General features: G+C 41.5%; 2 protein-coding genes across 2 annotated transcripts; one reads left to right on the forward strand and one right to left on the reverse strand.

The window, feature by feature from the left end:
- Positions 1–3,891: 3,891 nt before the first annotated feature.
- Positions 3,892–11,339, reverse strand: Eif3f (eukaryotic translation initiation factor 3 subunit F). The gene is made up of 8 exons (XM_004851366.4): positions 10,822–11,339; positions 7,544–7,614; positions 7,227–7,306; positions 6,783–6,920; positions 5,437–5,528; positions 4,929–5,065; positions 4,672–4,785; positions 3,892–4,118 (listed from the first exon to the last, which is right to left on the reverse strand). The coding sequence occupies exons 1-8, from the start codon at positions 11,165–11,167 to the stop codon at positions 4,041–4,043; spliced, it is 1,056 nt and encodes a 351-aa protein (XP_004851423.1). The 5' UTR covers positions 11,168–11,339; the 3' UTR covers positions 3,892–4,040.
- A 2,356-nt stretch (positions 11,340–13,695) lies between these two features.
- Positions 13,696–15,893, forward strand: Nlrp10 (NLR family pyrin domain containing 10). The gene is given in 6 exon segments (XM_087211397.1): positions 13,696–13,704; positions 14,414–14,731; positions 14,733–15,079; positions 15,081–15,275; positions 15,277–15,502; positions 15,504–15,893. Coding segments are annotated over 6 exon segments (1,485 nt in total).
- Positions 15,894–17,365: the final 1,472 nt, after the last annotated feature.

Below are 17,365 nucleotides of genomic sequence, written 5' to 3' on the forward strand. Positions count from 1 at the left end.
TAGACATCATTTTCTCCTACATTTTTTCACTTATTATATCTTGAAGACTATCCATATTAATACATAGAGAATAGTCTCATTTTTCTTTAACAACCATATAGTATTGCGTTTTATAGCTAAAACCATGTTTTCTGGTAATACTCACCTGGGTTGATTAAAATCTTTATGGAGATATAACCAAATTCTGCAACAATTATTTATATCCTATATTATAGCCACTTTATGAGTGTATATAATTAAGATTAGAATTCCTAGGCCATTTATAATATTGACAAACACAAATTCAAAATACCTCCATAGAGAAGGCTACACATTTATTAGCAGTGTATGTCCATGTAATGTTTCCCCTTTCTCTGGTCTTCACAGTGGCACTAATTTTTAAAATTTGCAAATCTGATAAAAATGGCCAGTTAATTTATATTTTTATTAGTGAGCATCTTTTCATGTTGTGCTTGTGTATGCATGTGAACTGTTTATATACTTTACAGATATACTGGGTTATTGGCTGTTAAAAAACTGGTTGTAGGGCCAGGGATTTAGCTCAGTGGTTCCAGCGCCTGCCTCGCAAGCGCAAGGTCCTGAGTTCGATCTCTGGTCCCCCCAAAAAATAAACAAAAGACAAAAAAACAAAAAAAACCCAACCTGGTTGTAGCTCTGATATTTATCAATATCTGGTAGGATTAGTTTCTTTGCAGGGATATTTTTGGAGTAATTTTTATTTTCCCACATAAACAGAAGCAGCTTGCCCAGATCAAAAAGAACCTATTTTATTAGGATTATGACAAATATGTAATTTAACTTAGGGAGAATTGACACCTTTCAAAATAATGTTGAATCCTATCCAAGAACATTATATGCCTTTTTTATGTTTCTCATTAGCATTTTAAAGTTTTCGTCCATCATATCAACTGGGTAACAATAATGTTTTAAAAGTCCCTCCTACTTTCCACTTTATTTTCAGTATCTCTTATCATTTCTCTTATTTAAAGACAATGGCTATTAACTTTCAAACAAAGCTAAATAATACCACACTGTCACCTTAGTTCATGTTTGGTTCTTTATTCATATCATGAACCCACCACCCAGCCTCAAACAAGATCATTAATCAATAACTTTCATTTACTTATTCTACTTCCCTGCCTCCTTTTACCTTTCACTTGGTAAACAACCAATTTTAGTTTTTTGAATTTTTAGTTGTGTTAGCTTTCTGTTACTGTGGCAAAATACAAGATGGCCAATTTACAAGGATGAAAGTTTTATTCTGGCTCACGGCTCAGTCCATGGTTGTTTGACCCTTTTGCTTGGGCTGGTGGCAGCAAAGTAAGCACATCATGGTGGTAGCAAGTGGTGAAGGCTTGTTTACCTCATGGCAGTCAGGAAGCAGGGAAAGATGCCAGGGTATCAATATCCCCTTCAAGGGCCTGTTCTAGATAATCTAACTTCTTTCTTGTCTTGGCTCTCATGACAAGTATTCTTTTCACGGTTTACTTCGTGCTGTTTTTCCATTTCTGTGTTGATTTTACTGCTTAAAACGGTTCCCAAGCATGTTGCCTAGTGTTCCTGTGCAAGAATGCTCTAACGCGGCTTCTGGAGAAAAGATAGACTGGATAAGCTTTATTCAAGCATGAGTAATGAATGGTGCTGTTGGCTGGCCCTAGGCACACTGTTAATGAGAAAACTACATATTAAATAAGGTCTTAAAAAATGTTATGGTAGCTTTACTCCTAACTGCTATAGAGAATTTAATTTTTTTCTTTTCTTCTTTGCAACGCTAAGGATCAACGCAGGGTTTTTCACATGCTTGGCAAGTGCTAAACTTTCAGCCCCTGAATACTTACTATAGGTAATAACAATCACCTGCATATACATGTCTAAATAAGTTTAGTTTCACTTATTTTTGTTTTATGAGTACCATAATGTGCACTGCTTTCTGAGACTGTCCTGTTTCATTCAACACTATTATTAAAATTCATTCTTATTGTTACTTATAGCTGCAAGGACAATTTTTTTGTTTTTGTTTTTTGGTACCAGGGATCGAACTCAGGAACTTGCACTTGTGAGGCAGGCATAGCACCACTGAGATAAATACTTGGCCCTGAAAGGACTTTTTATGTCCTGTTTAAAATGTCTCTGTAAACAGCATGTGGCTAGGGTTTGTTTAGCTTTGATATTCTCCCCCTCTGGCTACTTTAATACTTTTACATTTACTGCAGTTATTGATGGATGTAGTTTAACTATTTTGCCATCTTATTTTGTTTCATGTACTCTATGTTCATTTCTCAATTTTTAAGAAATTTTTTGCTTTTTCTTATTCTACATCTTATTACCTCTTAGAGATAATATACTGTATATATTTCCTATAATTAATTTTGAAATTTTAACATGCATTTAAAAAGATTATAGTTGACATTAACTGCACACACACAAAATGTAAAAACACAGAAACATTTTTGTTTTTGGTACCAGGGATTGAACTCGGGTCCCTGCGCTTGGGAGGCAGGCGGCGAAACCACTGAGCTAAATCCCCGGCCCCCAAAACACAGAAACATTTTAACTATCATCCTCTTCCCACTGTGTTCTATTTTTAACCTCTCAATTTGCTATAAACATTATTTTGCGATATGTTTACACTTCCCTACATGTATATCATTACTATCCACATCTGAAGATCTCTACAACTCACTGTACAGTATTTCTTAGAACCAGAAATGAGATCCAGGGTTGGGTTCCTGTTGCTCATTATTTTCAAACTATGTTTAGCCTTAAAGTACCTATCACTTATGTACCTTTACTGTACATCAGGCACTATTCTCTGCAGGTGTTAAACTGACATTTATTAATTCATTGATAACTCATGGACACCCTAATGGGTTATGTATTAAGATCTACATCTTGTGACTCCTAGAATTTCTCTCCTAGTTATGTATCTCAGAACCAGAATGAGGATCCCAGGCCTTCTTGATTCCCAGTTGACTTCACTTACCTTTCACTCCATTATGCAATAAACCCTTCACTCCCTGAGTAATGACTTCTTTTATTCTAAGACATCTTGCAGTGCTCACGTACAATCCCAGGATATCTGCTCAAAGGGATGTTTGAGGTCACTCTGGCAAATACTGAACCCTACAAGGTCTCTGCGAAATGTCACCTCGACGTGTTTAGCCTCAGCCATTTAAAGACCACAACATAGCCCAAGGCTGCTCTTGAGTTACAGACAGTACCTAAGCACTTTCTGAGGTTTTGGAGAAATTATTTTAAACTTTCACCCACAAATTCTAATACTGTCTCCCTGAGTCAAAGTCACAAACAGCTCTACACTACTATTCCACATACTCTTTTGTTGAGTCAAATTAACAATCCAATTCTCAACTGTTTTTCTCTATGGATTCTCATTTTCATTTCCTGGGCAAACCAGACACTGTGAGTGGACACTTTTCTAGTTATTCCTCACCATGGAGAAAGCTGTCTTTCTACCAGCACAGACTCACAGGTCTCAGGACTGAGATCTTTTCTTTTTCTTCTCCTCTCACTTAAGACATTTCCAGGCCCTTTAACATGGTGCAGAAGGCAACAATGGTGCCACCTTTGCACTGTCATCCAAGTAAGATGCTATGGAGAAATGACAAAATAAAAACATTCTGGAGGTCTAACTTGTACAGATCACAGGCACAAAGAGCAAGGGGAAAGTGCTACTATAAAACTGGTGTGCCAAGTAAGCTGTCTGGTGTGGGGCTGCATGAGGCTAAAGTGGCTTGGGCTGCAGGTGCAACTATTGAGGACAAGTCCTGTCCAACACATAAACAGTTTTACTTACAGTGTTCACTCTATGGTTTCTGTGTGAGCTCTAAAAGTTCTCCTTTCTAACCAGGAATAAACTCATATCAGATGGAATTTATTTACAAAAGGTAGACTATGTTTATTTGGAGTCACAAGTAGCTAACTTACTTTGTGACTCAAGACCACAAACCATTTCTCCTCCACTTTGTGCTGGGCCTTACAGTTGAGACTCAAGATAGGTAGGTGTGCTGGCTGGGACCCATTCACAGGTTTACAAGTTTCTCATTGAGGGCAATCTGTGACTGTGTAAGATTGGCCAGGTAGGTCACCATCAGCAGGTCCTAGAAGACAAAGGATAAACAAGTGAGAGGCTGGATGGAAAGGGTAGAAAGGTTGGTCATGGCCAGCTCCACTGGACAGTGGATGTGAGAACAGTTCCAGATAAATGATAGCTGGGAGAGACTGAGGAACTGAAGGTGGAACACAGGAAGAAAATGCTTGAGACACTTTCCCATCTCTACTGATGCACTAATAGTGTAGGGGCGCTTTAGCTGGGATCCACAGGTGGAGAATAGAGGGTCTGGGTACACAGATGGGGAAAATAACAAACTGTGTTTTTATCACTTTTGAATTTTAACATTTCTTTCTATCCTGAATCTAGACAACAAATCCCAGTAGCATCAGTAGTTCCTGAGAAAATGGAATCAGAGAAGGGACTCTTCAAACATGTGTACTACCTATTCCTTCCTCCCAATCTGGATAGCCAAGTGGCCAAAGGCGAAGCTTTGTTTCCTCTATGGTACCCTGCCCCTGACACCCAACTCCCTTCACAACCCCAACTTTGTGCTGAGGTGGGGGAGGAGGCAGGCGTCAGAGCCCAGAAATAGAACTCACATTGATGTTGCTGTTGAGCATGGTCTCAAAGTCCTCAGGAACTATCTTGGGTACTTGGTTAACCAGGCTCATCAAGAAGCGGCCCACAGTATTGTCAGCTGACACTTTTCCAGACTGAGCACCAAAACAAAGATCCGGTAAGGCACAGTTAACCCTTTCCACTACTCTGTGCCATCATTTCATCAGCACACCCCTCAGTGAGCCCAGGCCGGCGATCGACTATGTCCCCTTCTTTGTGTTTCTTTTCCCCTTCTCACCAGTACATCCTCTGCATATTGCAACACTGTGCTTAGGGCATCCTGGATGCGAGCCGATGCTCCCCCAACTTGCTGCAAGTCACTCGAGAGTCCGATCACCCGGTTGGGGCTAAAACAGGTCTTCATGATTAGGTCAACTGTGAGAGAGACAGGGAATTTATTCATTCATGCCACCGAGAGAAGGATAACTCTGGCCCCACCCCTTCTGGACTCAAGCTTCCTCAAACTCACTGCTCTGTTCCTATTGACTTTTCTTCCTTCTCACAAGCTCAATCCCTTTACCTGATAGGCTAATGACTCTGGTCTTGTATGAATGGACATGTGTGCTGATCATTGTAGTCTTCTAACAATTTCTCAAATAATTCCTCAAAACTCCTTTATGTAAGAGGATGAGTGTGACTTCTGGTCACCACAAACCTTAGATCAAGTTTCTCTGTAAACCACCTAAAGCTTTGATCCAGCAATAGCTCCCCCAAGCCCTCCAGGAATGCAGAGGAAGCTTACTCACCTCCAATACGTTCAGTGTCATAATATGCATATTTCACTGTCAGTGGTGTGAACATCACTCCCATGGTCCTCCCTGGGACACCCATTAAAGTGCTGCGGAGGGAGAAGTCAAGGTAAACACACAGCCTTGGTCTGAAAGGAGCAAAACTCACTTTTCTGAACTTATTATACACATAAAACCCTTGGTCTGAAAACTCAACCTCTGGCACTGGACTGGTCCCTTTAGAGGATTACCACACACAACAGTACAGAATGTCAGTGGCAAGAGGCCAGGACTCCAGATTTCTGTGGAGCTGTCTGCTGAGAAACTCATCCCTTTGGAAAGCAGAGACAAGAAATGGGTCTTTTCTGGGACTGAGTCTTTCATTAGCACTGAAAAAAACAACAGATCTCTGCTCACTACGACTAGACTGGGTACTATAAATAATCTCACTAAAAATGTCTTTACTATGTCAACTATACTTTCAACTGGATTTTGAGGAGTCTTATTATATAACTATAAAAGCAAAGAACTTAGGCAACGGCTAGAACTTAGCGGAGCATTAACTGCCTAAGAGTTAGCTGGGCACATTAGTGTCAGACACAAACATCAAAGTTAAACAGCGTAAGATACACAAAATGCCTTCACTCTGAACAGAAGACTCTTTGCAATTCCCACAGCAGCCTCTTTTTTAGCCAGTACAGCCTTTCTTAACAACCTCCATCTACCGGCATTTGAACCACCCACAAGTTCACTTTATTAACAATTAATGTTACTGTCATCAAAACCACACTCAATCCCAGGTTAATAGATGTGTTCAAAATAAGAACAGTGGTGGGCGTGGTGGCTCAGGCCTGTAATCCCAGCATTCAGGAGGCTGAGGCAGAAGATCATTGCATATGTCTCAACCTCCTTTCCTACCCTTCCCTCACCAAAAAAGATGGTGATCCTTTAATCTGTAAGTACTGTCCTAAATTCTAGGAACTCTACTAAAGGGTAACTAAGAAAAGTAGTGAACTTGGTGAAGGACCATGATAAAGGCACTACATGAGGACTGCCTGTTCTAGAAAAGATGACATGAAGGAAGCACGAGAGCTTGCTCATGTCTAAAAGGCCACTGTTTACAATGGTTAAGAGGAAGCAGTACCTGGGGAACAACTAGGACCAGGGAGCAGAAATTATGGGGACAGATTCTGTTTCAGAGTGAAACCTTTCTTGAAATTCTTGAGGGGAATGAGCTTCCTGAAGAGGCAGTGAGTTACACACTGAAAAAATTAAATCTGCATTAGCGGGGAGGCTGGGACGAGGTGTCATTTAGGCAGGGCAGAAACCATTTTATGCCCTATGGCCCAGGACTCTGTGTTTACCTGACATAGGCCTTGATGCTCATGCGGCCGTTCTGGAGACTTGTGTCCACAGTAAGGTGAATGGGGTTTGGGGCCTCCCGGCTGTAGTACTCATGGATCAGCACAGAGTGCTCTGTGATGTCATGGCCTGTGGCGTACCTGGAAAGTGGAACATAACTGTGGACATATGTCTACATGTGACATTAATACCAAGCTAATGGTGCCATGGGTGTCCTTGACAACCTGAGCGATACCAAAAACAGACTCACAGTAAAATGCTAGTTTAAACTAAGTACTTCTGACCTCACAGGATCAGAATTGCCAGCAAAACATACTTAATTCACAGCTCTTTGAAGGCACATGCTTTGAATACTATCTTCCAAAGGAGGAAGACAAGCTCTATTCTAATGGCAAAAGACTTGGCAATGACTGAGACTTACGCAGTCCCACCCCTTTCCAACTTACCAGCCCAGGATGAGCTCATTTGGAGAGACTTTTTTGTGCAATTCATACATGTTCTTAGCAAATTCCATGTCAACAGCCACCTAAGAAGGAAGGCAGGATAGGAAGCTAAGAAGCCAGAAGTCCACAGAAATACTGGATAAAAAGGACAGAGGCCACCTCCAACAGTCAGAAAAGGCCTGGACGTATATACAATAGTACAAAGGTCCTTGGCTGTAAGAGCTTTAGTTTTTGAGCACAACCTACTGTGCAGGGCCTTGAGGGAGTCTGACAAATGACTTGGTATAAAATGCAGAAGGGCAGCTCAAACTCCCACTCACCTCATCTTCTGACTCATTGTGTGGCACTGAAAAGCAGTTGGTGACCTCCACTGAGTGCTTGTCAACAGTTCCTGTGAAAGAGAGAGAATTGTACATGTGTTATTTAATCCTAGGGCACTCAATGCCACCAGCTACTTCTGAAATGTTTTTGGAGGTCCCCTCAAAGTCGGTGAACATCAAATCAACTCTTTGTGGGGCTCAGCATCAATGGAACCAGAATTCTCCAGAGAATTAAAACTCTGGAGTGATCTCCAATGCCTCTCTCTCCATTACCAAATAGTTTACTCTTCTTTCACAAAGTTTCGATTTATCTGTTACTTTCTCCTACCAGCCCTTTCCATACCTTCACCCTATTTTTTTTAAGCCTCTAGACTCTCTCCCTATAAATTAATCTGCACAGCTACCTGGAAGATTTTATGAATACAGTAGCCTAATCTCACATGCTAGACACATTTTAGGGAGTGCAAACCATACCTTCCTTTAGCATAGGCAAAACTCTTATCTATTCATGCAGAAAGCCTCTACCTATGAACCTTAAACACCAACATGTCAGTCTTTTATCACAAACTTTTGTTCTTCTACTTGATACTTTTACTACCATTATAATAGTTTCTTGACCACCAAACCACTAATCCTGACTTCTCCACTTTCTTATAATCTGCTAGCACTTCTCACCCCAGGCTTCATGTGCTTCCTTCTCTATAGACCACAGTGCTGCCTATACTACTACTGTTTATCCAATTCCAATTCAGGGTAGTTTCTGCTCCCTTAGCTGAAACTACGTGCCTAAATCCAAAGGATATACATTATCTCTTTCTAATTGTGCTTGGCCCCTCTTCTGACTCAGGTTTTCAGGGTTCTGTCTTAGTTCTAGTTTTCACTCTACATTCCTTTCTAGGCCAGGTCCTGACCTAGAAATGTTTTCATCAGTAAGAGTTTACATGCCCGATGGCTGATGTATTATTTATGGCTGCTTTCTTGCTAGAAAGGCAGAGTTGAGTAGTCATGACAGAGATTAGGCACACAAAGCTTCAAGTATTTACTGTCCGGTCCTTTGCAGAAGCTTGTCAGTTCCTGCTTCTGGTGATCTCATCAACTCTGATGGTTTCAATTACCTTCTATGTTCCAATAGTGCAATTCCTAAATTGGCACACTTGCACTCCAGACTCTCACACTCCTTGTTCAATTTTCTGCTTGGGAAATTTTTTCTACCTGACCAGCATGCTTGATAGGGACCTCAGAAGAAACATTTACCAAACTGAAGTCAACCTCTACATCCCCTTTTTCTTCCACACCTATGTACTGAGAGTCATCCATGCTGCTTCTAATTCTTCACTTGTGATCACACCAAGCCCTAACAAGTTATCCACTCCTCTGTGTTCCTGTTTCTCAAGTTCGTCCCTATTACTACAACACCCACCATTGGTAGCTAAGCATGGCTCACGCTGTCATTTAACTACTCTCTATAAAGCAGTCAGAGAAACCTTTAATTTTTGGTCTTGACTGAGACGCCTGTTGCTCCAGTATCTTCCCCAAACAGCTCCAAACTTGGTCAGATTGACATTTTGTCTTCTCATAGCTCCCCGTAATCCTCCTTCATGGCACTTTACATACTTGGAATTATCTAACATCTCTATGGCTCAAGTTGCTAGTTCAACTTCTGCCACATTTCCCTTCTCTCCTATATTCCTGTAATGCTGACCTCTTCAGACAGTGGACTTACTACGCTCTTTCACTCTTGTAGTTACTTTAATGCCCAGCTTAACTGTCGTCTTTCCTGTGAAGCTTTTCCCAACCTTCAGAAATAGATCTGTATTTGCACGCTGCCATGACCCTTCTATTAGAGTATTTATATTCTGTTTGCACATATATATTTCTATTTTGAGTTTGAAGTTATAGTAGAGTTCATTTGATCAAATTTTGAGTTCTAAGTACCTAAGAGTTTTATGGTTCATAAAATGTACCAATTCATTTAACCCAATGAAGTATGTTTCTCAAACTAATGTTTAATTGAGAAAATTGTAAGTTCCTAGCAAGCAAGGCCTGTGCTTCATTATTCTGTAAACACTGCTCTGTAATATTGAGCAGTATGGAAGAGCTCTGAGGATCTAGATTGCAGCCGATCAGATGATAGTCACTATAATAACTGGGGTACCAAACAAAAATTTTGGGTAGAGAATTATTTCTTTAGTTACACAGCTCTAGTGAGTTTGGAAAAACTGACAGCACAGTCAAGCCTCAAGACAGTGATGCAAACATCTTTTGTTACAGGAGCTAAAAACAGAGTTACAGAATGTTATACCGAGGGAAGTTAAGCACAGACTGAAGGTGGGTATGCTATGGAAGACTGATGTTTAGCACTTTTCTAGGAATTGATAAGATGGTGAAACTTAAAAGTAAGGACAGCAACATTTGTGGTAGAGGATACAAAGACTTGCTTTGAGAAGAGAGATGTTTAGAAGATAATGAATCAATTTAAGTTTCTGCCAAGTGTTAAGATGTCAAAAAGGTAAAGAGAGACTGCCTATGTTCCGGGGGTGGTATCAGCCTGACTGGATAGATGTAAATCAACAGCTGTACCTAAGGCTTTGTGTGATAATTTAGATCTCAGAAAAACTCTCTTAAAGAACCCCTGAAGGAACTAGACTTTTAATTTGACTCTGGGCACATGGCTGATATTTGGCGGCATCTGTCTACATACCTTGTCCTCTGCTATACACCAACTATCATCTACAGTAAGGCCTATTACAAGTTCAAGAGTAAGGGAGAGATGATGCATATACATACAGTAGAGTTACAAAGGTATTTAAAACTTTTTACTAAGATAGAGTGGAAATGAACTTATAAGACAAGCGGTTCCAGAGAAAGGAATGTACTATCAACATTCCTCTTTAGTGCTTTTCAGTTTTACAAACTATTTTAACGTATCTATCTATCTCTGAAATCTGGAATACAGGCAAAAAAAAATTCTTCTTCAATTATAAGATTAAGTATAGATTTATAAACAGAAAACGCAACTGTTTGTGTCCTAGTGGAAAATCGAGAGACAGCACTGGGGGAACAGGGTTTTACTACACTAGGAAATAATACCAGAAGAGGCCGAGGGACAGATCAAGCTCAATTTAGGAAAGATTATTATAAAATCCTATATAGCTTCTAGTCCAGTCTTGTCGGGAAGGGAAAGTGGCATAGGAAAACAGGTAAGAAGTCAATGCGGATGGGAGGAGAGGAGGCGGGACAGCAGGGATAAAACAAAATAAATGAGGTGGCCCACTCACCCAGCAAGGTTCCGATAACTCGGGCAGCACCCTCGTTGCGTCGCTCATAGCTGTCCACGATGGAGGCCAAAATAACTGGGTGCAGCCTGACCACGCGGCCGCCGGGAAAGGGCCCCGGGAGCGCCGGACCCTGCAGCGCGGTTGCCGGGCTCTGCGTTGAGGTCGTTGCTGAGGCTGGGGTCTGGCCCGGAGCTGCTGGGGCGGCCGCCGCTACCGCCGGATCCGAAGACGAGGCCGGCGCTGGAGCAGCGGCCAGCGCTGGAGCCGGCGTCGGCGAAGGAGCCGGGTCCGGCACTGGGGCCGGAGTGGCTGGGGGAGCACTCGTGGGCGCCGCTGGCGTAGCCATCTTGAAGAGAAAGAGGAAGCCTGGAGCGGAAGGGGTTGTCACTTGGTGACTATTTGGAGCTTGATAGGCTCAATATGTACCTTGTGGATTAAATTTTGGTGCCTATTGGTTAATACTGATGCTTCTCTGGCACTCAATTTCAGGCTGTTTGTAATTTTTCCGGACGTTGTGCTCTTTGCTTTCAGTCCGGTACGCACCCACTAAGACGCGGCGTTATAGTTCCGAATAAACTTGGGACCTCATTAGAAAAGAAACAAATAAACTCAGTCTACGTAGATGCCTCTAGGTGGAGCAAGAGAGCAGAGCAAAGATCGCAATTCCCGTTTCACACCTCTGTGGGATAATGCTGTCAAAGTTCCTTTTAAAAGCGCTTTTAGACAGCATCACAAGGTGTCATTACAGAGGTTTATTCGTTTAACCTAATATGTGGCAGACGCTCCTTTAGGCACTTGGGATGTATCAGTGAACAAAACAAGCAACTTTACATTCCAGTGGGGAGAGAAAAATAATAAAATGCATATTATGTTAGAAGACGCTATGATTCATATACACGTAGTTATTAATGTTAAGTTGTGCTATGAAAAAGGAACAATTCGCAGAGGAAAAGGGGGAGTTGGAAGTGGGGGGTTCAGAGTAGCTTGCATTGAGAATGTGATGTTTGAGTGGAGCTTGGAGGATTCAAGGTTGGTAGCCATTATTTAGGGGTTCTTGGGGGAAGAAGGCAGAAGCAAGCCTGGTGAATTTCAAGGGGGCTGTGGTGGCAAGAATGTTCAGTTCAAAGGAGAGTAGCAGGATGGATCCCCTACAAACCACATGTGTTTTAAGGAATGGGCTTTTGTGATTATAGAAGGAAGCTGAGAAATCCCAAGTTCTGCGGTTAGTAAGCTGGTGATCCAGGAAAACTGGTGGTATTAGTTCAGTCTGAAAGCCAGAAGGATCCCAGAAGAGTCAGTGTTTTAGTTTGGGCCAGAAGGCTAGAGAAGAAACTAGGCGGGAGGAGGTTTCTCTTGTTGGCAGGAGAATTAGCCTTTTTATTCTGTTCAGACCTTCAACTGATTGAATGTGGGTCAATACTGATTCAAGTATTAGTCTCATCCCAAACACAACCTCACAGACACTTTCAGAAAAATGTTTGGAACGTGTCATGACCTATTCAAATTGACACATAAAATGAGCCATCACATACTAGTTTCTGGTTGTCCCGAGGAACATGCTTGCGATGTCTTGCCTGAAAAGACCAGGGTCACATCTGCCAGGGGGATTGATCACATTAAAGGTGAAGCCTGTAGGTTTATGTGCTCCTACCTTCTTAATGATTGAGAGCCTCTCTCTCTCTCTCTCTCTCTCTCTCTCTCTCTCTCTCTCTCTCTCACTCTCTCTGTCCTCTCCTCCCTTCCCTTCCCACTTACCCTTTTTGTTTTTGTTTTGTCAGCTCAATTTGTTTTATGTCTCTCTGTATCTTTTTATCTCCTTTCTGGTCTCTGTTTCTACTCTTTCCCTTTTTGGAACTCAGTTGCTCTATTTATCAGTTCTGCCCCCAACTAGCCAGGGATATCAGGAAGGAAGGCCTCAGTTCATCTCTTGCTTCCAGCCCTCATTACTACTTTCTTAGGTGTAATTCAGAATCTCTGGCCTGGTGGTCTCAGGACCTGGAGCCTTCACAATAAGCGACCTCTCTGCCACTCTATCTACATGAATCTGTCTTACACTTTTATTTTTAAACTTGGTTCCTTGGTCTTGCTTCCTTGCTGTCTTGTTTTTCTCTCTAGCCTGAGTTTGGTTAAATCTGTGGAAAGACCAATTCCCACTCCTGACTGTTCTCTTGAGCCCTGGGAGTATTGGCTGAGAACTTGGCACGAGGCAGTTTTGGCAAAGGAGGAGAGAAAGGTACAAAGGACAGAAGGCTGGCAATAGCCACTTCATGGCTTCTCCATCGTTTACCCACCTTCTGCCCACTCACTCTCTGGAGATGCTGTTGCTTGTATTTCATATAGAATCTAGGGCCCACCAGATGTGGCCATGCTCATTTTCCTACCACAAAATCCGTACACCCAACTTTCTCTGTCATATAACCTCTCTCATGTTCCTTGGGTATAAATGGAAGATGGTCCCTCCATCCTCTCATCTAAAACCAATCTTTTGCCTTTGCTTTGAATTTATCCTAAATCCCCATTCTCAGTTCCCTCCACTGGTTCTTCCTTCTTTCCCTTGCATTTCTAACCTGACTCCTCTGTTAGATGCTTTTTTGTCAGTGTATTCCTTTCCTTGGTGTGTAAAAACTAAGAAAACCTTATCTTGACCCCATATTTCCCACATTAGTTTTAATTACTTTTGTTGCCAAGCTTCCTGAAAGATTTGTCTATACATATTTACTTATTTACCTTCTATCTTTTCTTGGCTGAATTAATTTTTATTTTATAAAATATATTCTTATATTTTAAAAGTCAACTAGCATTAAAAAGTTTATGCCTCTAAACTGTAGTCATCCCTTTTCCTTGAGGCAACTACTTCAGATTTTATGAGGGGGTATGTATGACGTACTCAGTGTCATGGGTTCTGCTAAGAAGCTGAGTTATCTTTACTATCTGGCCTATCCTTTACCAACCATAAGCTTTTGTTACTTAACCATCTTCCAGCTTCTCCTCCCTTTCCTCTTTCTATCCTTACCTCTTCCCATGAGGATGTTTCAAAAGAACACTTACTCATATATTGTTACACACAGAGACTTTTGCACTGTACGTATTGGAGGTATATTCTCTTTTTTTTTTGTTCTGGGGATCGAACTCAGGTCCCTGTGCTTGTGCAGCAGGCGGTGAAACCACTGAGCTAAACCCCCGGCCCTGGAGGTGTATTCTTGCTAATGCATGACAACATACCTTCCCCACATAGCAATGCACAGGCCCCCATCAGCACATTTTGCTGAGCACATATGGATATGAGTGTGCACTCACACCCACAGATACCCACACCCACAAAACATAGTGGGACAGATATGCATGTGGACACATATACACACACTCATTTACACACATAGTAGTCCTTTCCTATGAAGCTAGAACTATAATCTTCAGAGAGTATAAGCTAGAGAGGAGAGAAGATAAATCTTAAAGACCAGGGACAGAGTTTGAAGGGTTCACTTTGCTTTTCTTGTTTTTCCCATATTTGTGTTTCCCTTTTTATGTTCTCATTTTTGTTTCCCTTTTTTAATTTCCATCTGAAACCCCATTTGTCTGGCTCATGTGACAGAGAAATATATGGAGGCATGTGTACTGCCTAGATGAAAGGCAAGACAGGGAAGTCAGCAGCAGCTACAACCCACTGCTCCCGGTGGCCAGGCCCCGCTCAGGGAGCACAGGATCACCTGCCTACTATGACCTGGAACAGAACCTGGACTCTGTGGTGATGGAGGAGTTATTTGATCCAGAGGAAAATCCCTCCCCAGCTCCATCCTTAGTGGTGCTTCAGGAGTCTGCTGGCACCGGGAAGATAACCCTGACCAGGAAAATGGTGCTGGACTGGGCCACCACTATCCAGTACCCAGGCCAGTTTGATTATGTTTTTTTTGGTGAGGTGCAGAGAAGTAATAATGCTGCCTGAGTGCAGCCTGAACCAGCTCCTGTTCTGGTATTGTGAGGACAATCAAGCCCCTATCACAGAGATTCTGAAGCAGCCAGAGAGACTGCTGTCCATCCTGGATAGCTTTGATGAGCTACAGAGGCCCTTTGAATGAGAGCTGAAGAATCGTCGCTCAAGTCCCATGGAGAATGTGCTGCACATTTTAATTAGGAGAAAGTCACTTCCCACTTGCTCCTTTCTCCTCACTACATGGCCCTCTGTTTTGCAGAATCTGGAGTCCATACTGGGTGGTGAATAGTGCCAGGTCCATGTCTTAGGCTTCTCCAAAGAGGAGAAGGTATTTCCGCTTCTACTTTATGGATAAGGAGAAAATCAGAAATGCCTTTGACTTTGTACAAAAAAATGATGTTCTCTACAAAGCATGTCAGATTCCAGGCATTTGCTGGGTGATCTGCTCCTGGCTAAAAGGGCAGATGGAAAAAGGCCAGGTATCCTGTGAGACACCCAGCAATAGCACCAACAAATTCACTGCCTGTCTCCACTTTCCTGCCCACTGATGACAATGGAGGCTGTTTGGAGCTTACCCAGCACAGGGTCTTAAGGGGCCTGTGTTCCTTGGCAGCTGAGGGGATCCAGAACCAGAGGTCCCTATTTGAAGAAGCTAACCTCAGGAGGCACAATTTAGATGACCCTAGACTTGCTGTTTTCCTGAGCAGAAACGATTACCAAGAGGGACTCGACATCAAGAAGCTCTACAGCTTTTTGCCACATTAGCTTACAGGAGATTTTTCGTGCCATGTCCTACCTAATGAAGGAGGACCAGAGCCAGCTCAGAGAGGAGTCCCATAGAGAAGTGGACAGGTTGCTGGAGGTGAAGGAGCAGGAAAAGAATGAAGAGATGACCCTCAATGTGCAGGTTTTGTTCAATGTATTGAAAAGAGAGAGTTCCTTGAACTTGGAGCTCAAGTTATGCTTCAAAATTGCTCCTTCAGTAATAGAAGGTCTGATACATTTTAAAGAACAAATGGAATATATAAAGCACAACAGGACCTGGGGTCTGGAATTTTCGTTGTGTGATACTAAAGTAAAGAATTTTACAAAGGGTGTTCAGATAAATGACATCTCATTCAAACAAAAGGAAATTACATAGTGGGAAGACATTTTCTGTCAAAACTAGCTGGAGTAAAGGACAGGAAGAGGAGTACAAATGTCTTCTTATGGACAAGGGCAATGTAGTAAGGACACAAGCCAGGGCTTCTAATGGAAAAGGCAGACAGACAGAAGTAGACAGGAAGTTAGCAGTAGGATGGGAAACAAAAAAGTGGGCAATAGAGATGGAAGATCAAAAGGATGGTGGGGTTCAGTTCTAGAATTTCATTGTTAATTTTTTGTCTAGATGATCTATTTGTGATAGTGGGGTATTGAGGTACCCCACTACAATTGTATTAGTGCTTATATGATTTTTCATATCCATTAATATTTGTTTTGTATAGTTGGGGACATTCATATTTGGTGCATATATATATAGGATTGTCATGTCTTCCTCTTGGATTGTGCCCTTCACAAGGATGTAGTGACTATCTTTGTCTCTCTTAATTAGTTTTGGTTTGAAATCTACTTTGTCTGCAAGTAAGATTGCTACCCCTGCTTTTTTCTGGGTTCCTGTGAAGTGGAGAACTGTATTCCATACTTTTCCTTTCAGTCTATGAATTTCTTTTTGAGTTAGCTGTGTTTCTTGTATACAGCATATTGCTGGATTTTGCTTCCTAATCCATTCTGCCAGTCTATTTCTTTTGATTGGTGAATTGAGGCCATTAACATTGATGGTTATAATTGATAGATATTGACTCATCCTTGTCATGATATTTTACTGTTGTTGGCTCTTTTATTTCTTGTTTTTTTTTCTCCCCTTTCCCTTTATTTTCTTACCTTGCCTGGTGGCTTCCCTCTGTTGGGTCTCATGGAGTTGTGATCTTCATTGTCTTTTTCTAGGATATTGCTTAGAATTGTTTGGAGTGCTGGTTTGGTGTTGATGAAATTTCTCAGGTGCTTTTTGTCGTGAAAGTATCTAATTTCCCCATCAATTTTGAAAGATAATTTTGCAGAATACAACAGTCTAGGTTGGAAGTTATTTTCTTTTAGGGCTTGAAATACTTGACTTCAGGCTCTCCTTGATTGGAGGGTTTGTGTTGACAAATCTGCCGTGATTCTGATGGGCTTTCCTTTGTAGGGGATTTGTTTCTTTTCTCTAACTGCCTGTAGGATTTTGTTCTTCTACTGGGTTCCTGGGATCTTGATTATTATGTGTCTAGGTGTAGATTTTTTTGATCATGGTTAGTTGGAGTTCTATATGCCTCACTTATCTGTATGTCCAATTCTCCACCTCTGTCTAAGTTTCCTACTATTACTTCTGTGAACAGTTGCATTCTACTGTATTTGAATATTATTGTAGTTGTTTTCCCTTGCATTGTTTTTCTTTGAATGGTTTTAATTTGTGTATGTGTGTGTGTTTGATAATAGTTATTTTTTTAAAAAAAATTTGCCATAAGAAAAGAAGGAGGCTACTACATATCGTCAATGAGAACAATCCACCATATCCAATAAAATGTTTAAAAGTTCATA

This window comes from Heterocephalus glaber, unplaced genomic scaffold, assembly GCF_053883595.1.
Source record: "Heterocephalus glaber isolate CG9 unplaced genomic scaffold, H.glaber_assembly_v1.0 deba00001428, whole genome shotgun sequence".
Lineage (NCBI taxonomy): Eukaryota > Metazoa > Chordata > Mammalia > Rodentia > Bathyergidae > Heterocephalus > Heterocephalus glaber.

Excerpts from the sequence above, each read along its gene's own strand:
- Eif3f (XM_004851366.4), bottom strand. The coding sequence starts at position 11,167 with ATGGCTACGCCAGCGGCGCCCACGAGTGCTCCCCCAGCCACTCCGGCC. Across the intron at positions 5,529-6,782 it reads AGCATCAAGGCCTATGTCAG|CACTTTAATGGGTGTCCCAG; the intron begins GTAAACACAGAG and ends CTCCCTCCGCAG. Across the intron at positions 4,119-4,671 it reads TGCTCAACAGCAACATCAAT|GACCTGCTGATGGTGACCTA; the intron begins GTGAGTTCTATT and ends TTTGTCTTCTAG.